The following is a 24403-nucleotide window of genomic DNA, read 5'->3' as shown; positions in this document are numbered from 1 at the left end:
AAATTGATGGTTCTAAAAACATGTTGTCTCGGGGGTTGGGGATTTAGCTCAGTGGTAGAGCGCTTGCCTAGGAAGCGCAAGGCCCTGGGTTCGGTCCCCAGCTCTGAAAAAAAGAACAACAAAAAAAGAACCAAAAAATAAATAAATAAATAAATAAAAAGCAAACAAGAATTGTTCAAGTGTTAATTTTGTTTGGTTTTGGTTTTTCAAGACAGGGTTTCTCTGTGTGGCCCCAGCCATCCTGGAGCTCCCTCTGTAGACCAGATTGGCCTCAAACTCAGAGATCTGCCTGTCTCTGTTGGGGTTAAAGGCCTGCACCACCACAGCCCAGCTAAAGTGTTAATGTTTTAAATATTTTTTACATTAATGATATGAGAAGTGGAGTGTTTTCTAATTCATAGCTTGTGTTGGTGGCTTTTGCCTTTGTGTATGGAACTGAAAGTTCTTCAGTGATAAGTCTGGGGACTTTTTACATGTCACAAAATTGGAGAGAAAACAGAGCAGAGCTGTCCGGGGTGGGGGTAACTGTGGAACGTTGTAAATGAAAAGTGATAAGTCTGGGAACTTTTTACATGTCACAAAATTGGAGAGAAAACAAAGAGCAGAGCTGTTGGGGTGGGGGTAATTGTGGAACGTTGTAAATGAAAAAGTTATCTATTTTTAGTAGAGCAAATGTCAATTTATTAAGGAAAAGTGAGAAAGACTCCAGAGAGTGGAAGGCGTTCCAAGGAGGCATACTCTAAGTGGAACAAACACAAACAGAACAGAGGCTGGAGGTATAACCCAGTCGGGCAGCTGGCTCTGCACAGTTCTGTGACTGCGTTTGAGCTCCCCTCCCCTAAGTGGAAAAAGGCATCATGAGTTAGAAATTGTATACTGTAAGCATGGTTCCACACACCGAGGCGGAAGGCCTGAGTTCAGTCCAGGGATGCAGATGATGGAGAGAAAACCAGTTCTCACAAGTTGCCCAGTTACTGACCTCCACATGCATTCAGTGGCTTGCCTCATCCCTCACGGGAAAAAAAGTAAAATGTTTAAAAAAAAAAAAGAAAGAAAGAAAAGGAGAAAAAGAAACACTGGATCTCTAAAAAGAAATGTTTAGGGTGTTAGGATGTAGGGGTGGCTGTACTCACTGTCTAGTTCTTCCTTACTGTGGGGCTGTGGAACTGGTGAGTCAGCAGTTACGACTGGATGTTATGTTACGCACTGTGCAGACCTTTCAGTCAATATCTGAAGCCTAGTTTTTCTCTCCTTTTACATTTATTTGGGAAGAGTGAGTGTGTGAGAGGTGGTAGCAGCACGGCACAAGCAGTGTGAACCAAGCACAGGTCTCCTGGAAGGGCTGCAGACATCACAACCACACAGCCATCCCTCCAGCCCAATGTACAGAGGTCAGAAGACAACCTTCAGGAGTCAGTTCTGTGATAGACAGTGGGTCCCTGAGCCCAAACTCGGGTCAGCAGGCCTGCACAGCACACAGTTCCCTTACTGAGCTCTTTCTCTCTGCCTCCAGCAACCCATGAAGTTTCTTGTTCACTGAAGTTTGATTATTGTTGCACATTGAGTTTGCTATTTCCTCATTTTAGGAATAGAAATGTCTGGCCTGTTTGAATTTGCATATGTCATGTCTGTCTGTTAGAAGTAGATCCCAGTAGTCAGAGTTTAAAGCATTGCAATTTTCATTGAGACTTCAGATCAGTAGTTTTCAACCAGTAGGTTGTGACTCCTTTGTGGGAAGTGTAAGAACCCTTTCACAGAGGTCACCTAAGACCATCAGAAAACAGATATTTACATTACAATTCATAACAGTAGCAAAGTTACAGTTATGAAATAGCAACAAAATAACTTTGGTTAGAGGTGACCACCCAACAGGAAGAACTATATTAAAGGGTCGCAGTGTTAGGAAGGCTGAGAACCACTGCTTTAGATCATTTTGCTCAGTCTATAGAAAAGGGACTCCCCCCCCCCCTTCTCATTGTACTTGTTTATTTGGGTGGGGGGGGTGTGCATTTAAGGACAAAGGATCACTAGTGGGTGTTGGTTCTCTCCTACCATGTGGGAACCCACATTCTCAGACTCCTTCACCCACTGAGTCATTGCACCAACCTTTCTCCTACCCCTCTTTCCTTTGTTTTGTTCTTTACATAGGGTTCCCTGTGTAGCTCCAAGTCCCTGGTTTTCCTCCTCCCCTTCCCAAGCACTAGGACTGTCACCTCCAGCTTTTGAAACAGAGACTGAGAGAAAAGTATAAAGTGAGTGTCTGATCTAGGTTGCAAAAAGAGACATTAAAGATTCAGAAATAACACAGGCATATAGAATAATGAGCAGGTAAAAGTAAAGCCAATATTTTAAAGGAAATCTTTTAAAGCAGACACAGGGTTTCATCATGGTATTTTTATCAGGACAGGCTCTGAGGACAAAAGGAAAATGTTTTATGGCGACTAAAAAGAAGGCTTAAAATAGTGTATTTGATGGCATATACCAGTAATGCATGTTATTGAGAGAACTGAGGCAGAGGGATGAGACCCTATCTTGGTGTGCTTCCCTACCCTCAAAAAGCTAAAAAAAAACAACAACAAAACCTCACTCAGCATCACAGTACAGCTAAGTCTTGTTTTCTTTAGCTCCACCTCTTCAGGAGCCACATACAGAAATGAAGGACGGTAACACATCATTTAATAAACAGATGAGTCCTTTGAACTGGAACATCACTATGTTTTGATGTGCAATGCATGTCAGAGTGATGGCCTAATTCTCTTAGCATGTGCTTTCAATTCTAAATGGCACGCTGTTTTAAAAAACAACCTTAGTGGGTGGGGCAACTTCATCTTCTGGACTCCCTGTCTTAGTGATGTCATACTCCAGCTGTGTAAAGAACTCTCAGTCACACACAGATCCTCAGATCAGAACAGTCATGGAGACCAGTTTAATTTCACCTTGGGAATATTTGCTGTATTTTTTTTTTAAGTTTCTAAAACTTTTATTTATTGTTAATTGATGTGTGGAGGTCAGAGGGCAGCTTCATGAAATTGGTTCTTTCCTCCTTTACATAGGCTCTCATTGTTGAATGGTGTTCTGGTTTGCTCTCTGTTGGGATACAGCACTCATCAGAACCACCCTGGGAAGGAGAGGCTTTATATGGCTTACAGGTTATATAGTCCATCAGTGAGGGAAGCCAGGGCAGGAGCTCAAGGCAGGAACTGAAGCAGAGTCGAGGAGGAAGAGGAAGAGGAGGAGGAAGAGGAAGAGGAAGAGGAATGCTGCTTGCTGGCCTGTTCAGCCGCTTTACTTAAGCACCCAGGTTCACCTGAGCAGGTTGGCACTACCTACTGTGGGCTAGTCTGATAAAGTCAGTCCCTCACTTAAGTTTGCTCGTTTCCTAATCTGTGTTGACAAAACCCAGCACAAGTGGCAAGTGCCTTCATCCCCTGACATCCCATTGGCCCTCCCTGTCTTTCTCTTCTGCACGCTTGGTGTTTCTCTGGGACGTAGCAGCGTTCACTGCTGCTCCTCCACCCTTCTGGTTTCCATTCTCCCTCAATTGTTTTCTCACCATTTCGTAATTAAATCATTAAATCGCTTCACTTTCCGAAAGGACTGCCCTGTCCATTTCTTTTGGAGTAAAGTCCAGACACCTTCAGCTCTATTTATCACTGTTGACAACCCTTTGTGGCTGGCCAGCCCATACTTCTCCCACCCACACAAGCCCTGTCTGCCTGTCTCCTCACATAAATTCTTTTAAAATCTGAAACAAGGGGTTGGGGATTTAGCTCAGTGGTAGAGCGCTTGCCTAGCGAGCGCAAGGCCCTGGGTTCGGTCCCCAGCTCCGAAAAAAAGAAAAAAAAATCTGAAACAAATATTTGCTTTATTCATGTGCCTGTACAGTGTTTATACATCTACACAGATTCAGAAAGATTGAAGAACTGGTTGTGGTCATATATAACTACTAGGAGCTGTAGTCAAACACACTATTGAGCTCTAGTGTATGGACTGCTAACCTTTTTGTTGCCACCAAAATTAGCTAATTCCTGAATATTGATGAGGAATATTGTAGAATCTGAGAGAGGGAAGGGAGGAGAGCTGAAGATGGATAGTGTGCATGTGAGTTCCCCGTGGGGCGCCTGACCTGCTTGAGGCATTGGTTGTGGTGTTCAGACGCTGCCAGTGTTGTAGCTTACTCCTGACATAGAGAGTGGATTGATGCCTCCTTTCAGAAAAGCAGCCAAAGCAGTTAATAGGAAATTGGAATACAGCAGCTGAGGTATGGGAAGAGCGGAGCTAAGGCTGAAGGAGCCCTGGGATGGAGAAGGCAGTGAGTTCCAGGCAAGGTTTATTTTGGTTATATTAGTTACATGTTTGTATGTATATCTTTGTACACAAAGAGCCCATGATGAACACATGAGGCTGTAAGAGCATTCTAGAATCCCCTGGAGTTAGAGGGGGAGACAGTTGTGAGCCTCCTGACCTGTGTGTTGAGAACTGGACTTGGGGATTTTTCAAGAGCTGTGAATGTTAACAACTAAGACGTCTCTCCAGCCCTATTTTTATTTGTTTTAAAATCACTTTATTTTGTAAAAGTTAAACATACATAACTAAAATTAGCACACATTCTAGTCTGTTCTGTGCATGCACTTGATTGAAATTCAGCTTGGGATAATTATGATGCTCACTTAATGCTAACAAATGTCGGCAACCTGATCTTTGTAAAAACAGTACATGTAAAAACTCAGCTACATGACCATAATGTATACAGAAAGTATGGTCAGATTGATATGCGATATATGAAAAAGATTTCTATTAGCATACACAATACGTTTCATTATGTCATTTTTTTTCTTTTTTAAAAAAGATTATATTTGTTTATTTTGTGTGTAAGGAAGTAAAAGGGCATGTCATGCACAGTATTCAATTGGAGATAAAGAATAACGTGCAGGACCACTTTTCTCTTTCTGCTATCTATGTAGGTAGGTACTAAGAACCAAACTCAGGTCATCATGCTTGGTAACAAGGGCCCTTATCTACCGAGCCGTCTCTTTGGCTCACTTTATAATATTTTGATACATATATGTAACGTACTTTGAGCATACTCACAATTAGCCATCCTCTCTTGTACCCCTACTCAACTCCCAGTACCGCTTTCCTCTTTTCAACTAGTCCCTCCTCCTTTCATATACAAGGTGATTTCTATTTCATTTCTTTATTTGAGGGTTTTCTTTCTTTTTATTTTTTATAAAGCTACAACTTGAAGATTTATTTTTTATTTATTTCATGTATATGAGTACACTGTAGCAGTCTTCAGACACAGCAGAAGAGGGAATCAGGTCCCATTACAGATGGTTGTGAGCCACCATGTGGTTGCTAGGAGTTGAACTCAGGACCTCTGGAAGAGCAGTCAGTGCTCTTAACCACTGAGCCATCTCTCCAGCCCCTTATTTGATGGTTTTTTAAAACAGGGTCTCACTATGGAGATTTGGCTATCCTGAAGTGTGTCACATAGATTAGGCTGGACTCACATGGTCCATGTGCCTCTGCTTCCCAAGTGCTAGGATTAAAGGCATGTGCCACCAGCAGTTGGCCTATTTATCTGCCCGCCCATCCATCCATCTTTGCCTGTGAGTTCTCTGTCTACATATATGCCTGCATGCCAGAAAAGGACAGCAGATCCTATTACAGATGGTTGTGAGCCACATGTGGTTGCTGGGATTTGAACTCAGGACATCTGGAAGAGCAGCCAGTGCTCCTAAACACTGAACCATCTCCCCAGCCCCTAGTTTAATTTTCTATTAAAGAAATTTAATTTTCTAATAAAGTTTTTTTAATTTATTCATTTTTGTTTTTTCAAGACAGGTTTTATTTGTTTTTTGTTGTTGTTGTTTTTGTTTTTTTTTTTTAATGTGTAGCCTTGGTTGTCCTAGAACCAGCTCTGTAGATCAGGCTGACCTTAAACTCACAGAGATCTGCCTGTCTGTTCCTCCCAAGTGCTGGTATCAAAGGCATGCACTACCACTGCCAGGTTTATGGATTTATTTTTTATTTAATGTGTATGAATAAGTATTTTGTTCATGTATGTAAGTGTATTTTGTGCATGCTGGTACCTATAGAGGCAGGAAGAAAGTGGCAGACACTTGGAACTGGAGTTAAGGGCAGTTGTAAGTGGTCATGTAGGTTCTGGGAACTGGACCTGGGTCCAAGAACAGCAAGTGCAGTTAACTGCTGATCCATCTCTTTAGCCAGAAAATATAAGGCAATTTTAGGGCCTAGCAATATGGTTCAGCAAATAAAGGTGTTTGCTACTAAACCTTATGACCTGAATTCAATCCAGGACCAACAAGGAAGGAGAGGACTATGTATGCATGGTATGCATGTACATACACATACAAAACACATGCACACACAAATAAAATATAGTAAAAGGAAATATATTTAAAAAATACATTTACTCTGTGTGTGTGTATGTGTGTGTGTGTGTGTGTGTGTGTGTGTGTGTGTGTGTACATGTATGAGACCTGGTAGTAGTGATAGTCAGGAAACACCGTGCTGGAGTTGATTCTGTCCTTCCCCTGGGTGTAAATGGGATTGAGCAATAGAACTTGGTCATCGGGCTTAGGCTTGGTGCCAAGCTTTTATACCCTCTGAATCGTCCTGTAAGCCTTGGAAAGAAAGTTTTAATTCTGGAACATTTAGCAGTCTTGCTCATGAATTTAGCTCCCCCACCCCCTTTAAATATTTTTATTTTATTTTTAACTTTGATTTTGAGACACGGTCTTACTACGTAGCCCAGGCTTCCTCTGACTTGGAGATCCGCCCGCCTGTCTTTGGAGTACTGGGGTTAATGGCATGTCCGCAATGGTCAGCTTAGTTTCCTTTAGTTTTTGTTGTATAGCCTAGACTAGCCTCAAACTCAGCAATTCTCTTGAGGGCTGGGATTTGTTTTACTTAGAATACAAAGCATTGGGTTCCCTTGTGGTATGGTGTAGAGACTTCTGAAATGGCAGTTTGATTGTATGTTCTAGAGGTGACAAGACCCATGGCAGGGCTGAAGTGAGCCAGAGTCATAGTGGATTAGACATCCTGGTGGGCTGCTGTAGTGACTTTGGCTTTTCCAAGTGGAAACCTTTTTGAACTCAGGAATAATATCTAGTGTGATGAGATTGTAGCAGTGGGTCTATAAGGAACATGTTACTGAAGGGCAAAACAGAAGCAAGAAACCATCAGGAGATTCAATAATTGTTATTTCTCATCCATCTCTACAATTTACTAATGCTAATGCTTTTCTAGCAAAAGAAACTGATTAATTTTTTAATATTTATTTATCTCATGTCTGTACACATGTATATGATAAATAACTCTCCTTCCGGTGGGGTCTAGGGATCAGACTCGGGTCCTCAGGCTTGACAGCAAGCACATCTACCAGCTGAGCCATCCCACCACCCTGAAAATGCCGTTTGTTTAAGTAGCTGTAAGTGGAGAATTAACTTCCCAGCAACTGATCAGCATCTTTTTCTTTTTGTGTTCTGGTGCTTAGAGCCTAGGTCTTCACAGCATAGGTTGGCTTCAGCTTCCTGTACAGATAAAGATGACCTTGAACTTCTAACCCAAGGGATTCCACCTCCCAAGTGCACTACCACACCTGACTTAGAGGTCTCTAAGTGATTATCATCATTATAAGATTTATTTATTTTTAAGTATGTGTGTGTGTGTGTGTGTACGTGTTTGCAGTGCATGTACCCTTAAAAGCCTGAAAAAGGTGTTAGATCCTCTGGAGCTGGAAGAGTTATGAGCCACTGTGTGTGTGCTATAAATCAAATGTCTGTCCTCCAGCCTGTGGGAAAACAGCAAGTACTGTTAAACGGCCGAGCCATCTCTCCATCCCGAAATCTTTAAATTTCTATTTTATTTATTTATATGTATTTCTTTTTTGAGTCAGAGCTTGCTATATACACCAGTCTGGCCTCAAATTCCCAGAGAGCTGTCTGGCGCTGCCTCCGGCCCTAGAATTAAAGTGGTGCACCCCTTCTCTGGCTTTTTAAGTTATTTTTAATGATTCTGTACTTTTTTGTTGCTTAACATTTGTGTCCCTGTCTCTCTTAGGAAGAACAACATGAATGTTTAACCCACTCTTTCTAAAGTACAAACTTTACTTGTCCAAATAAAGATAAAACCAGTTAAAGTCTAGTTAGAAATTTCCTCAAGCTGAGCTAACTAGTTGCAGAAATTTGATTAAATGTTCATGATCATAGGATGTCTACATTAAGTCTTTCCCTTATTAAAACCTTCTAAAGTTACTGGCCTTTTTTTTTTTCCAGAATGAAAACAGAGTCTACCTGGGAAATCTATATCATTTATGTGATTGATAGATTTATAATATAATGTTTTATGATGCCTAGTGAAGGCGATTAAAAATATTTTCTGTGTAATACCAAGAAGTATAGTTAACAGAAAGATCTATTTCAAGTGTGTTGAAATATAAAAATGCTCACTAAACACCCAGAGGTGGTGACACACACCTTTAATCTGGAAACAGAGGCAGGCAGATCTCTGTGAGGACAAGAACATCTTGGTCTATAAAGAGAGTTCCAGGACAGCCAGGGCTATACATAGAAACCCTGTTTCAAAACCAGAAGGGGGGAAAAAAAGCACTGAAACAATATAGCAAAATAACTTTCAGTGGAATTTTGTGCTGATGTGATACAGTACCACTTGAGATAAGGAAGCAGAGGGATTTCATTTTAGAGACTGGCTTCTTCACTGTATATGTTGGTTATTATAAACAAGTCTTGAAAAGTCTTATGTATATATAGTATGAAGTGCAACTTACTGTCAAATAAAATAATCTTTTATGTCCACTTTTTTTTTTTTTTAAGACAGGGTTTCTCTGGATCAGGCTGGCCTTGAACTCAGAGATCTGCCTGCTTCTGCTTCTGGAGTGCTGAGGTTTTTTTTTTGTTTTTTTTTTTTTTCTTTTTTCTTTTTTTTCTGGAGCTGGGGACTGAACCCAGGGCCTTGTGCTTGCTAGGCAAGCGCTCTACCACTGAGCTAAATCCCCAACCCCTGGAGTGCTGAGGTTAAAGGCGTGTGTCACCACTGCCTGTTTGGTGTGTACTTCCTAAAGTCAGCTGTAGAGCTAGATTTTATTTTTGGAACATTGTGGTGACTCAGTTTTTAAAGTGAAAAAGACATGGTAGATTGCATTAATAACTTTTAAGGTATTATGTAAAGTGTATAATATACTTTAATAAGGTGTGGAAAGAGAAGTAACAGAAAAGTTAGGAAGCTAAGAGCTAGTTCTCAGGACTAGAGAGATGGCTGAGTGGTTAAGAGCACTAGCTGCTCTTTCAGAGGTCCTGAGTTCAATTCCCAGCAACCACATGGTGGTTCACAACCATCTGTAACAGATTCTGGTGTATCTCAAGACAGCTACAATGTATTCATATCCATTAAATAAATAAAATATTTTTTAAAAAAAGAGCACTGACTGCTCTTTCGGAAGGTCCAGGTTCAATTCCCAGCACCCATATGAGAGCTCATACCTGTCTGTAACTCCAGTTCTAAAGGATCTGACACCTACACAGACATACATATAGGTAAATCAACCAATATACATAAAACAGGCTGATGAAGAGATGCTTCACTGGGTAAAAACCGTACAGACCTCCAGAACCTGCTGAAAAAGAAAGTTGAACATGGCAGTGTATACTTCTGATTCCAGTACTGAGGACATGGGTAAAGGCAGGTCCCAGGAGGTGGGTGACCAATCAGTCAGCTTCAGGTTTGATGAGAGACTCTGTCTCAAAAGATAGTATCAGCTGGGCATGGTGTCATACTCCTTTAATCCTAGTACTTAAGAGGAACAAGCTATCTTATCTGTGTTTGCAAATTCTAATATGACCAGGGCTACACAGTTGATAGCTTATCTCAAAAAAAAATTAGAAAAATAAAACAAATATAGATGTTGCAGCGTGACAGAGGGTGACACTTGACATTGGCACTTGTCTTTAACGGCACATAACACATGCTCTTTTGGAGTTCCTCTGCATCCCTTTAACAAACTTACTTTTCTGCCTTTGGTTCTTGTGTGCAGCTTCTGAACATGTGGAAGGTGCATGTGATTGTTAAGACTTGCATATTATATGTAAATCATATCTACAAGTTATAATCAAGGACTAAGTCAGCAGTTCTCAACCTGTGGGTTTTGAGCCCTTTGGGGGCTAGACAGCCCTTTCACAGGGGTTGCTTAAGACAATTGGAAAACATAGTTACATTATGGTTCATAACACCAGGAAAATTAAAGTTACGAAGTAGCTATGTAAACAATTTTATAGGTGAGGATCACGGCAACATGATGATCTATATTAAAGGGTGGCAGCATTAAGAAGGTTGAGAACCACTGGACTAAATAAAAGTTCATTGTGTGGGATATTTATAAAGATAGAAGAATCCAAAAGACAATTGGGGCATGGTGGTGGTTGCCTATAATTCCATAGAACCTGTGAATCCCAGCCCTCAGGAGCCCTTGAACTCAAGGTCAACCAGGACTGGAAAGGTTTTAGCTCAGATAACAAACAAGGAAAAGCCAAGTGTTGTGCCATTGGTGGGGGTGGGGTGGGGGCAGGCATTGTATTTGGTATAGAAAGATGAGGAAGTTGAAGAAAAAACCTGTAATCTGGAGTAATCTTTGCCTTCTGAGGCAGGGTCCTGGTGTACACTCAGGCTGGCCCATGGTCATTGTGTACACTCCTATGTACCTTGTGTCTGGAATTTCAGGTGTGCACCAGCACCCCTGGTACCAAGTTGGTTTTGATCAGTTGTGTTTAGGAAATGCTCATGTGGGCGGTAAAAACAGAACAGATGAGGAAATGTGAGCTGGGAGTGTAGCTCAGTGCTACACTTAACCTTGTGCAAGGATCAACCATGACACCCGACCCCAGCTCCTGCAGGCCTGCACAAAGAACAAAATATAGGTAAAGTTAGTCTCAAAACTATATGATTAATGTACTAGTTTGCTTTGGGTGTTATTAAAAAAGATCACCTCAAATGTGCTAAATCAAGAGCGGTTTCCATAGTTCTAGAGGAGAGGTCAGAAATCAGCATGGCTGCCCTGAGAGCCAGTATCTTCCCTCCAGAATCTGTAATGGGATCTGGCACCCTCTTCTGCTGTGAAGACCCTGACAGTGTACTCATATACATAAAATATATAGAATAAAAATAAATAAGACTTAAGGTGCACCAGAATGACCTCCTCTTCTAAGTGAATCACATCTGCAAGATCCTTTTGACTGCATAAGGCCCATTTACAGATTGTGGGGATTTGGATATAGAAACCTTTTGGGAGTCATTAGCCAGCCGGCCACAGTAATTATTTTAAAAGTGGCTTGAACATGAGTTAAAAAACAAACCAGAAAGGAAAAAGAGTCCCAAATTTTTGGTGGTGGAAGTTTTAAGATGGGGTCTGTCTCAGCCTCCTGTGTGCTGAACCACAAGAGAGAACAGGCCTGGCCTCTGTTGGTTTTGTGTTGTCTTGTTGGAAGAAGAATGAAATTACTTAAGTATACAGAACCAGGTTTTGTAATATACCTTTCATTCCAGCCCTCAGGAGGCAGAGGGAGGAGGATCACAAGTTTGTCTTTTAAAAAGAGACTTTAAAAAAAAAAAGACTGAAAAGATGACCTCTTGGTGAAAACCACATAACTGCCAGTACTGCAGTCCAGAGAGGCCCTGCGCGCCCTTCTGACCCGATTGGGCCCCTTCATGCACATGGTGCACATATTCACATACACACACACACACACACACACATGCTCACACACACACATGCTCACACAGATTCTCTGCTCACACACACATGCTCACACAGATTCTCTGCCCTTTCTGGCCTGCTTGGGCTCCTTCATGCACATGGTGCACATATTCACACACTCACACACAGATAAAACAGAAATTTTTCTTTATGTTGTATTTTCTCTTTTTTAGCTTAAATCAATAAATGTAGATCTCCAAAGTGATGCTGCTCTACAAGTGGACATTTCGGACGCTCTTAGTGAAAGGGATAAAGTCAAATTCACTGTTCACACAAAGGTAAAGTGGGGCTTTGTATTTTGCGTTACTTTAGAAAGGCTGTTACTTGTATAATATGTTGATTTGAACTTTAAATATATTGGGAAGAGTCATGGGTCTTTTTTTTTTTTTTTGATTCTTTTTTTCGGAGCTGGGGACCGAACCCAGGGCCTTGCGCTTCCTAGGTAAGCGCTCTACCACTGAGCTAAATCCCCAGCCCCAGAGTCATGGGTCTTAATTGACTATTTTAACAAACAAGATTAGGGAAGTTACTTTTGTTTGTTTTGTTTTTGAAATAGTATGTAGTTCTACCTGTCTGGGAACTGCCTATGTAGATCAAGCTGGAAAAGTTACTTATAATTTCTATTTCTGCACTCTCGGTTTCTCTCTCTGTCTCTCTATCTCTCTCTCTCTCTGTCTCTCTCTCTCTCTGTGTGTGTGTGTGTGTGTGTGTGTGTGTGTGTGTGTGTGTGTGTATGCACATATGCCTGACCAAGTAGCTTTGGCTGTCCAGGGACTCACTGTGTAGATGAGGCTCATCTCAACTCCTAGGTTTGCCTGCCTCTGCCTCTGCCTCTGCCTCTGCCTCTGCCTCTGCCTCTGCCTCTGCCTCTCTGCCTCTGCCTCTCTGCCCCTGCCTCTCTGCCCCTGCCCCTGCCTCTGCCCCTGCCCCTGCCCCTGCCCCTGCCCCTGCCTCTCTGCCCCTGCCCCTGCCTCTCTGCCCCTGCCTCTCTGCCTCTCTGCCCCTGCCTCTCTGCCCCTGCCTCTCTGCCCCTGCCTCTGCCTCTCTCTCTGCCTCTGCCTCTCTGCCTCTGCCTCTCTGCCCCTGCCTCTCTGCCCCTGCCTCTCTGCCCCTGCCCCTGCCCCTGCCTCTGCCTCTGGACTGCTGGGGTTCAAGGTGAGCACCTCCACACCCAGCTAAAGTATGAATTTAAAAGGATAGCAGTGTAATATATAAGTGCTTAGTAATTGTTTTTTAAAGATCTGACGATAATTTTATTTTTATTCAAGAAAATTGCTGTCTTTACAGAGTTCATTGCCAAATTTTAAGCAAAATGAGTTTTCAGTCGTTCGACAACATGAGGAATTTATCTGGCTTCATGATTCCTTTGTTGAAAATGAAGACTATGCAGGTTACATTGTAAGTATGGGGGAGGGGTCTTTTTTTTTTTCTTCTGATGTGCACGTATCTGGGTGTTGTGTGTGCGAGTACCCACAGAGACCAGCAGAGGTACCCTAGAATTTGAGTTACAGTAAATTGTAAGCTGTCTGACATGGGTGCTAGGAACCAAACTCAGGTCCTATAGAAGAGTAATAAACTGCTGATTCATCTCTCCAGCTCTTAGTTTATTTTTAATGATGCATATGTGTATCTGTGTGGGTGTGTGCATGTGAGTGCAGGTGCCTGTGGAGGCCAGAGGCATCGGATGTTCTAGAGTTGGACTTATAAGTGGTAAGTACAGATTCACCCAACAGGATCAGGAACTGATCTTGGATCCTCTGCAAGACACTGGTGTCTTTACTGCTAAGCATCTCCCCAGCCTAAGTTTTCATTTTTTAAGAGTATTTTGGAAACTCCTGTGGTTTCGTTTAGCATTTTTAGTAACTGATGTGACTTAAGAAATGGCAGCCGTGAGGCGTTGACTTATCACCTTTACCCTGGGCTGCCATGTCTTAATTTTGAGTCTGTTACATTTTAGAGTCTTGCTGTGTTGCCTAGCCCCTTGCTGGTCTAGAGCTCACTATGGAGACCAGGCTGATGTGCATGGATCTGTAATAGTCTTAATGCTGCCTGTCAAGTCTAGGATTATAGACAGGAGCCCTCTGGCTTGGATGGTTACTGTTGTATTGGAGTAAATAATTAATGAGGAAATGTTTTCTGGATTTGGGGCTCTGAGTGGACAGGTACTTAAAGGTTAGAAGATTCCTGAAGACATTGCAATCGAGAGTAAGTGGTTATTCTTCCTCAGCTGTTGACATTTATGAATTCCCTGAGGTCATCACGACTCCATTGTGTCTCCATCCTGAGACCAGCAGCCCCCTTGAGGTGTGTAGCTCAAATTTTGTGAATGAGCAAGAATGCCTTCTTTTTGCATTCTTTTCTTTTCTTTTTTTTTTTTTTTTTTTTTTCCAGAGCTGGGGACCAAACCCAGGGCCTTGTGCTTGCTAGGCAAGCGCTCTACCACTGAGCTAAATCCCCAACCCCTTCTTTTTGCATTCTAATCCCATCTTTTCTCCCAACCTCTCATATGGTGGTGCCTTTTCTCTGCTTTCTCTACCAGGAGGCTATTTCTCATCAATTAAGACTGTCTCGGTTATCTTTATACTCCTTGCTCACCATGGTACCTGCTATATAGGATCTGTTTAATATGTATATCCTGAAATGTATCTGATGCTATTTGACTCTGTCCCTGTTCTCAGAGCAGTTTGTTGTTGTTTGTTTTGTTTTTAACTTAGGGGACAAGAGAGATTTTTTTTTTTTTCGGAGCTGGGGACCGAATCCAGGGCCTTGTGCTTGCTAGGCAAGCGCTCTTACCACTGAGCCAAATCCCCAACCCCGAGAGATGGTTTGATAGTTAGGAACACTTGATGCTCTTGCAGAGACCTAAGTTCAGTTCCCAGCACCCACATTGCAGCTCACAGATACCTGGGAACTGCAGGGCTCCTATGCTTCCTTCTGTCCCTGTGGGCACTAGGAATGCATATAGTGCATGGGCATGTTTTCTACACAAATGCACATCAAGTTTTTTAATAAAAAATTCAATGCATATGTATCTATTTATCTGGGCTTTTTAAAGATTGAAGATAGATTTATTTTTTCATGCAATGTATTTTAATCATGGTTTCCCTTCCTTCATTGCCTCTCATTCTCCCCAACTCCCCACCCATTTATCCCCACACTTCTCTGTTTAGAAAACAGACAAATAAAAACAAATAGGGAGAGGAGCTCACACACACACACACACACACACACAGAATATATAAGTGAAAGACTGGTAGGGTTAGAAATGCCCAGACAAAACATTATGATATTTAAAAAAACTATAAAAAACACTAATGAGTTCGTTTGTGTTGTCCGTTTGCTGCTGTGGTGGGGCCTGCCTGTAAGTGTGATTTTTATACCCAGTGAGACTCTATTGGAGGAAACTAATTTTCCTTTGAGAGATTATCAGTTAGAGTTAGCTTCTTGGTTAGGGATGGGGGCTCAGTGTTGACTTCTTCCTCTCTTGGCTGGGATCCTGTCTGACTTAGACCTGCGCAGGCCCTATACGTGCTGCAGGTCTGGAAGTTCGTTTATGTGTCAGCCCTGCTGTGTCTAGGAGGAGCGAAGCCCTTGCTTCCTTGGTGCCTTCTTCAGAGCACTGAGGGGGCAGTTTGGTAGAGACATCCATTTAGGACTGGGTGTTCCAGGGTCTCTCACTCTCTGTACATGGTCCAACAGTGGCTCTCTGTGTTTGTTCCCATCAGCTTCCCACCAGTCTGCTTCCCAGGGCACCACCACTCTCCACCCTTTGTGGACTGTGCACAAACAAACAAATAAGTAAACAAAGTATGATGGGGGCTGGCCACTTGGAGGGGTGAGGCAAGAGGGTTTAGTTTTTTCAAGATTGGCTTACTCTAAAGATTTTTTTTTTCATTTATTTATTTATTATGTATACGTCATACAGCTTTCTGCCTGCATGTATGCCTGTAGGCCAGAAGAGGGCACCAGACCTGATTATAGATGGTTGTGAGCCACCATGTGGTTGCTGGGAATTGAACTCAGGACTTCTGGAAGAGCAGACAGTGCTTTTTTTTTTTTTTAAAGATTTATTCATTTATTATATATAAGTACACTGTAGCTGTCTTCAGATACACCAGAAGAGGGCATCAGATCAGATCTCTTTACAGATGGTTGTGAGCCACCATGTGGTTGCTGGGAATTGAACTCATGATCTCTGGAAGAGCAGTCGGGTGCTCTTAACCACTGAGCCATCTCTCCAGCCCCCCCAGACAGTGCTCTTAACCTCTGAGCCATCTCTCCAGCCCCTGGCTTACTCTATATAGCTCACTCTGATCAGCCTACTTTTTCCTCATGAGGGCTGGGATTAAAGATGTGCACCACCACCACCAGTAGAACCCACAGATCTCAACTTCTAGAACTGGAGATGTTTTCTAATCTGAAGTTTGGTATCTCTGGTGTTCAGTTCATATTTTATACTTTATCAACACAGTGTTGTATTTTGTTTGAGTCAGGGTTTTACCTGTAATTAAGACTGTACTCAGAAGTATTAGGTTGGCCTCAAATTTGTGGCCATCCTACCTCAGTTTCCTGAGTACTGGCGCCATCATCCCCAGATACCGTGGCACAGTACTGAGAGAAATGGACCGGGGCTGGTGAGATCGTCTGCCACCAAGCCCTCAAGGCCTGAGTCTGACCCCAGGTCTGAGATGGCGGAAGAGGAGAACCAGATCCTGCAAGTCATTCTCTGATCACTACACATGCTAGGACTAGTGTGTGCACGCACGCACACACACATAAATGTTTAAAAAAATGAAATTTTTCATTAAAGTTAGTTATTTTGTTTTGTTATAGATCCCACCAGCACCACCAAGACCCGACTTTGATGCTTCACGGGAAAAACTGCAGAAGCTTGGAGAAGGGGAAGGGTCAATGACAAAGGAAGAATTCACGAAGATGAAACAGGAGCTGGAAGCGTATGTGATGTTATTTGTTACTTATATTAACTCTGCTCTCTGACACCCATTTCACCAAAGTGACCGAAAAAGCCAGAGTGAGTCTGTTAATGACCATGATCAGAGCCTCTTCAGAAAAAGTATACCATTGTCTCTGTTGTCAGATTTTTACATTATTTAAATAGACTCTAAAACCTGAAAAGTAAGGTTCTAAAACCTTATTGAAGTAGTAGGAAGGCAGTATGACTTTAAAACAGTATACATTTTCTGAAAAGTATTTGTAAGACCTCAGTCATGGCAGCCTAGTCTGTTTTCTCAACCTGTATCTGCTCCGCAGCTTCCATTTCTTGTAGAAAGTGTGCTGAGCAATTCTTTACAGTTTTCTTTTATGGCCTGGTCTACAGAGTAGTTCCACACAGCCAAGGCTATACAGGGAAACCCTGCCTCAAAAAAACCCAAAAACCAAAGATAAAGAATAAAACAAAGCAGGCATGGTGGTGCATGCCTTTGACCCTAACACTTGGGAAACAAAAGCAGATATGTTTCAGATCAAGAACAGCCCAGTCCACACAGTGAATTCCAGGCTGGCCAAGGTGTACATAGTGACTTCTTGTCTGAAAAAAAACAAAAACAAAAACCACAAATCAGTCAACCAAATGAAAAGAGCCTAATCATAGTAGCACAAACCAACCAGGTCTGCTGGCACAAACCTTTAGTCCAAGCACTGTGGAGGCAGAGACAGTCAGATTTCTTTGAATTTGAGGCCAGCCTGCTTTACAGAGTGAGTTCCAGGTCAGCTGGATCTGTTAGAAAGAAAGACAGTCTCGGGGTTGGGGATTTAGCTCAGTGGTAAGAGCGCTTGCCTAGGAAGCGCAAGGCCCTGGGTTCGGTCCCCAGCTCCGAAAAAAAGAACAAAAAAAAAAAAAAAAAAGAAAGAAAGAAAGAAAGAAAGACAGTCTCAGAAAACAAAATGGGGGAGGGGAAGCACAGACCTCTAATCCTAGTACCTGAGTGGTCAAGGCAGCATGATCAGGAGTTCAAGGCTAGCCTCATCTATATAGTGATTTTAAAGCCAACCCGGGCCACTTAAAACCCTGTCTCAGAACAACAACAATAACAAAAAGCATAAAGTGCATGTATATTTCATTTTCTTTCCTCTGCCAGTTCTAGGTGACTGGGACCACACTAACGAGAAGAGTTAGACAAGTGTTTTTCTCATTAATTTCTTTTAGGGGGTGGAGAGATGGCTCAGAGGCTGGAGTGCTTTCAGCTCTTACAGAGGACCAGAGCAGATCAGATGGCTTACAACTATAACTCCAGCCTCTTCTGACCTCCCTGGCAATCTAACTCGTTTGTGTACACAAACACATGCAGACAAAACTATTATTTTTATATATACTCAACATATTAAGTCCTTGAAATTTTGATATTTTTTTACTTTTAACACATTTGACAAAATAGTTTTACTCTCTGTTGAACTTTGTAGTTTTAGGAGGTGTGGAAACTTACTTTAGTTTTTATGACAGTAGGCATTGCCATCATGTGTGATCTCGTATCCCAGAGCATCTGTCCCGCTGCCTGCACCAGAGGTACTTGCCAGCCACCTGTCCAGATCTTAAGTAATGGGGTGACTGTTGAACACAATATGGCCATCTCTCTCTTTGTGCATTTTCTTTATCTTTGTTTGCTTTCAAGCATCTAATCACAGTGCTACTAAACTCCTTTCAGAATGCTGAGTTATTGTGAAGCAATAAATGAACAAAGCAGATCGTTGTTAAAATGTGAAGCGACACATCAGAATTCTGTCAGGTCTGGGTGCAGCAGTAGTCCAATAAGATAGAAGCTAGAGGGGTTGGGGATTTAGCTCAGTGGTAGAGCGCTTGCCTAGGAAGCACAAGGCCCTGGGTTCGGTCCCCAGCTCCGAAAAAAAGAACCAAAAAAAAAAAGATAGAAGCTAGAAACTAGCAGAACACATTACTATCGAAGCCTCTGGCTTCCCCGTGCGTGGTGGCCCTGATCATGGTTCTTCTGTGGTCTGGTTAGGGGTTGATAGCAGAACACTGAGTTTGTCCTACTGCCACCTGCATCCTCTGCACCCTTTTTCTCTCCACTGATAACGACCACCCTCCCAGAGGTCAGACTGCTCCCAACACTGACCCTGCTGGGGTGCTGGTACATAAAACGTACTTAAACTTCTTGCATAAAGTTGAAGCAAGAATATCAGGCTTTTCCCTTGAGTGGTTCCCACCACCATCACCACTGCACACAGACAGAGACAGACACACACATGCACACATGTGCATATATAACAAAACTGTTGTATGCTGCTCCATGGTTGCTTGAATTCATTGATAATCTAACTTAAACACATTTCTTCAATATAATGTCACAAATAGTTGCTCTGCGGTGTATGTGTGAAAATAATATTAACACTGAAAATGATTAATGAAATTTGGGTATTTTTTTTGCAAACGTATATCCAGGCTGTAATTATACAAAAATTGTGTTGTTACAATTGTATCAAATAATTACTCTATACCTAAAACAACAAATATCCAAACCTAACATCAACTTGCATAATAGAAAAGTTTGTTAAGAGTTAAGATTTTAACATCTAGATACAGTAAATACTAAAATAGCATGAGGCTTTCTCAGAAACGAATCTTAGACTTTTATTTAACAGTTCAACTAAAAGCTTTGTTGATGTGAACTATGTGTTTGCGTTTTTTTGTTTACATTTAGAATGCTCCAGCTAATGGAGCGTGGGGTGACTTTGTAGTTGATAGTTTTGCTTACTCTTAACTTCGTGTTGTTTCTAGTGAGTATCTGGCAATCTTCAAGAAGACAGTTGCGATGCATGAGGTGTTCCTGTGTCGTGTTGCCGCGCATCCCATTTTGAGAAAAGATTTAAATTTCCACGTCTTCTTGGAATATAATCAAGATGTGAGTGTCAAATCAATGAAAGCAGCGATGGGAGTTGTTGCGGCTGTCTGTTATTTTTGCAAGGGTTTGGAAGGTGGGGGAGCAGCACTGCCCTGGCCCAGCTGGGCTTGATGCCAGCAGGCATTTGAGTCAGAGGGAACATTGAAGAACTCCTTCCACCATGTGGGACCTGGAGGTCACACTTGAGTTGCCAGTGAGCACTTTAACTGCAGAGCATCTTACTGGTCTGAATGCTTGGATTTTTCAGGGCAGTTTAAAGTGCCACATTTTCAGTAGTGAAGTAGAGTTTCAGTAGAACTTGAGTGGATCAGTTAAATCAAATTATAAATTGAACTTCCAAAAGCCTGAAATCGAAAACTTTGTCTCAAACTTCTTGCAGCAGCCCTGGATGGTACAGGATGTCTGATCCTCTTTCCCCATCATGATTGCTATGATTATAGGCATGTGCTACCACGTCCAGTTTGAATGTGGTGCGGGGATAGAACCTAGAGATTTACTTAGCCTTTTTTTCTATTTTTTAGTCTGTATTTCAGACTAGCTTCCAACTTGATGCTGTCTCTGCTTGCTTACTTAGTACTTAAATCCAAACCTTTTATTTATTTATTTTTTTAATACTTAGTAAGTTTCAGGGCCTATGAGATGCCTCAGAGAAGACACCTAATGTGAACTCTATCCTCTGAGCTCCATATAACCTTTTCTTTTAACACCAAGCTCCCAGCTGAGTCTGGGCCAGATTGTTTGATATTCAAGTATTCTAAGTTTTATAGTTATATCAATTAATGTAAGGCCAAATGCTTATTTTTGTGGCGTAAGAAACTTTTGGCCAGGCAGTAATCCCAGCACTTGGAAACAGAGGCAGGTGGATTTCTGTAAGTTCATGACTAGCCTTGTCTACAGAGTGAGTTCCAGGATAGCCTGGCTACCCAGAGTAGCTGTCTTGAAAAACAAAACAAAACAACCAAAGCAACTAAATAGGAACTAAGAGCTCTTAAGTTTCTTTTCTAAATTCAGGGGATGAATAAGCTAATGATGATATTCAATTTTGGGGCTCTAAGTGTATTTTTTTTAAGTAAAGTATGCAAATATGAAAGTAAAATGTAATTTTAAAAGTACCTCTAAGAATAAATACCTGTGGGTTGGAGACATGGCTCAGCAGTTAAGAGAACTGAACTGGCTGCTCTTCCAGAGGACCTGAGTTTTAAGTCCCATCACCAACATGGCAATTCAAAATTATCACTCATGATAATCCCCAGATCCAGGGGATTAGACACTCTGACACAGACATACATGCAGGCAAACACCAATGCACATGGAATAAAAGTAAAGTTTTTAAAAATTAAATAATTGTAAAAGGGCTCTAGGTGCAGGTTGCTAGGTTCAGTACTAAGTTCCTTTACCTACTTAGCCATCTTCCTGGTTTGTCCTTTATTTAATACAGTTTATTACTCATGTCTTTCATTTTGAATGATATTTGAAACAGCTGTTGGTAGCATTTGAGTTGTCAGAAAGGAAGTTGTATACTTTTAAGGGTTTTTTGTCTTTGTTTTTGTTTTCATTATATACACAGTGTTCTGCCTGCATATATGCCTGTGTGTCAGAAGAGATCATCAGATCTCATTACAGATGGTTGTGAGCCACCATGTGATTGCTGGGAATTGAACTCAGGACCCCTAGAAGAGCAGTCAGTGCTCTCAACCTCTGAGCCATCTCCAGCCCCACTTTTAAGTTTTTAACAAAGCCAGTGTGGTAGACCAAGAAAACAGGTAGCTCTCTCAAAACTGGGCTGGGCTACGTAGAGAGACCCTGTACACCCACCCCCGTCCTAAAAAGAGGAATAGAGATTAGGTTTTAATTTTATTTTGACTCTTTGAAACAGGCTGTGCCTCAAACTTGCAGAATCCTCCTGCTTTGTGTTCCCAGTGTTGGAATTATAGGCACACATGACCACACCTAGTTAGAGATTATATGGTTAGCACCTGACCATCCAGTGTGCCTTTCATGTATTCATTTAGAGAGGCTGAGTAAAGAGAATGATTTATGCAGCACTTCTGTTTGTCTGTTTTAGACAGGGTCTCCTTATGCAGCCCTAGCTGTCTTGGAATTCGCTCTGTAGACGAGTCAGGTCTCTTAACTCAGAGATCCTCCTACCTCTATCTATCACCCAGAGTGGTGAGACTAAAGTGTGTGCCATCATGCCTGGCTGTGCTTTACTTTTGGTTTTTTGAGACAAGGTCTAACTATATTAGTTGAGTTTTTTCTTCTTGTTTGTGTGAGGTTTGTTTCTTTGTTTTTAGCATTATAATTGTAGCATTTTCCCTTCCTTTCCTCTCTCCAAACCATGTACCCCTCCCCAGTCTCCTTCAAACTCATGGCCTCTTTTTTTTTTTTCTTTTTTTTTTTTTTGGAGCTGGGGACCGAACCCAGGGCCTTGCGCTTGCTAGGCAAGCGCTCTACCACTGAGCCAAATCCCCAACCCCTCATGGCCTCTTTTTATCACAGGCATCTGTGTATTTGTATATACATATATGTCTAGACCTGTTGAGCTCATATAATGTTAATTGTATGTATGTTTTCAGGGCAGGCCTTTGGGCACTAGACAACCAGTTGGTGTGCTGTTCTCTAGGGAGAGCCACCTCTCCTAGTTTTACAACAGTTGTTTAGTTTCTATTGCTGTGAAGAGACATTATGACCACAGCAACTCTTATAAAGGAACATTTAATTGGGGCTGGCTTACATTTCAGAGGTTTAGTCCATTATCATCATGGCAGGACACATGGCAGAATGCAGGCAGACATAGTGCTGGAGAAGTTGCTGAGAGTTCTACATCTGGAGTAGCCAGCATCAGGAAGAGAAAATGACCCTGGGGCTGGCTTGAGCTTCTGAAACCTCAAAGCATACTTCCTCCAACAAGGCCACACTCCTAATGCCACTCCCTAAGCATTCAAATCTATGAGCCTATGGGGCTCAAATTCAAAGCACTGTGCTTGCCTGTAATTCCTTGTGTAGAGTTGAGGCCTCATCGGCTTTCCCCATTCAGTTTGATGCATTCAGTGATGTCATTGTATTTCAGGTCACAGTTGGGCAAGCCATGTTGGTGAGATTGGGGGTGGGAGTGGGGTTCCTGATGTTACTAAAAGACATAGTCTTTTTTTTTTTTTTTTTTTTTTTTTGGTTCTTTTTTTCGGAGCTGGGGACCGAACCCAGGGCCTTGCGCTTCCTAGGCAAGCGCTCTACCACTGAGCAAAATCCCCAACCCCAAGAGACATAGTCTTATAGCAAACTCCTGGATCGTCTGGCTATTAAAATGTTTACACCCCCACTTCTGAAACATTGTACCCATTAGGATTGGACTTCTCAGTTGTATATTTAGATTGGTTGTGCTTTTCTATTGCAAAGATGGGTTTCCTTGATGAGGGGTGAGAACTACAATTATCTATGGATATAAAAACCTATTTATAGACTGTTGTTAGGGACTATACTGGCTTAGTAAATTAATAGTTGTAGATTCTCTTGTAATAACCATGATTTCAGGCATGATCCCTCTTGTTGAGCAGGTTTAAGCCCAATTAGAGAGCTGTTGGTTCCTGCTAAGAAATGCATGTCACTACTGCACCTGTAGGGTTAGCACGCTGGTCATTGACATGGTTCATAGGCATCATAGCTAGCTAGGCTGTTGCTTGCCTTCCTCCTTTGGAAGCATACATGACACCTTCAGGTACCATGAAAGCTAGACTTGATGGAGCGGGGAGATTCAGGTCGGTTCCAGTGCAGAGCCTCTGGGCTGTTTTTGAAGTGCATAGTATCTTCAGCAGTACACTTATGTGGAGGGTGGGGGGATAACCAAGAGGAATAGAAGCACTGTACGTTTTAGGATTCTCTCAGACATCCCTGGTGAGCCAGCAACTCAAAAGGCTTCTCGTGTTTGATGTGGGGATTTTTGTTAGACAGTTTCACCCAATAATCACTCATGCTATTCAAAGTTATCTTTTGTCTCCCTTGTACTTTAGGTTGCTAACCCCAACACAAGACAAAAGTCCTGTCCTGAGTAAGGGGAATAAGAAATTTGCCTTGGGCTGGAGAGAGAGCTCAGTGGTTAGAAGCACTGACTGCTCTTCCAGAGGTCCTGAGTTCAAATCCCAGCAATTACATGGTGGCTCACAACCATCTGTAATGGGATCCAATGCCCTCTTCAGATTTGTGTGAAATCGGATACAATGTACTCATATAAGATAATACATAAATCTTATTAAAAAAAGAAATTGCCTAATGTATCTCAGCTAATAAAGAATAACAGTGTTTTGTTATCCACTATAATTCTTTTTTTTTTTTTTAAAGATTTATTTATTATATACAGTGTTCTGCCTACATATATGCCTGCAGGCCAGAAGAGGGTGCCAGACCTCATTACAGATGGTTGTGAGTCACCATGTGGTTGCTGGGAATTGAATTCAGGACCTCTGGAAAAACAATCAGTATTCTCAAAAAAAAAAAAAAAAAAAAAAAAAAAAAGCCATCTCTCCAGCCCGCACTACATTTCTTATGTATAAAGAAAGTTCTGTATTAAACTTACTTTTTTTTTTAATTGCCTTTCAGTTGAGTGTTCGAGGAAAAAACAAAAAAGAAAAACTCGAGGATTTCTTTAAAAACATGGTTAAGTCAGCGGATGGAGTAATTGTTTCAGGAGTAAAGGTAAAATTTATACTTGATAAGCAGCATTATTTGAGAATAT

General features: G+C 41.8%; 1 protein-coding gene across 1 annotated transcript in view; it reads left to right on the top strand.

The window, feature by feature from the left end:
• The window catches only part of Snx6 (sorting nexin 6), a 43122-nt gene that overhangs the window by 2523 nt on the left and 16196 nt on the right, over positions 1-24403 (top strand). Inside the window, 5 exon segments of the mRNA NM_001108711.1 lie at positions 11971-12075; positions 13085-13195; positions 16631-16752; positions 19551-19674; positions 24268-24363. Coding sequence (NP_001102181.1) covers positions 11971-12075; positions 13085-13195; positions 16631-16752; positions 19551-19674; positions 24268-24363 — 558 coding nt within the window.

This window comes from Rattus norvegicus, chromosome 6 (assembly GCF_021556685.1).
Source record: "Rattus norvegicus strain SHRSP/BbbUtx chromosome 6, alternate assembly SHRSP_T2T, whole genome shotgun sequence".
Lineage (NCBI taxonomy): Eukaryota > Metazoa > Chordata > Mammalia > Rodentia > Muridae > Rattus > Rattus norvegicus.
Note: the sequence above shows the minus strand (reverse complement) of the source record. Positions and strands in the feature narration are given on the sequence as shown.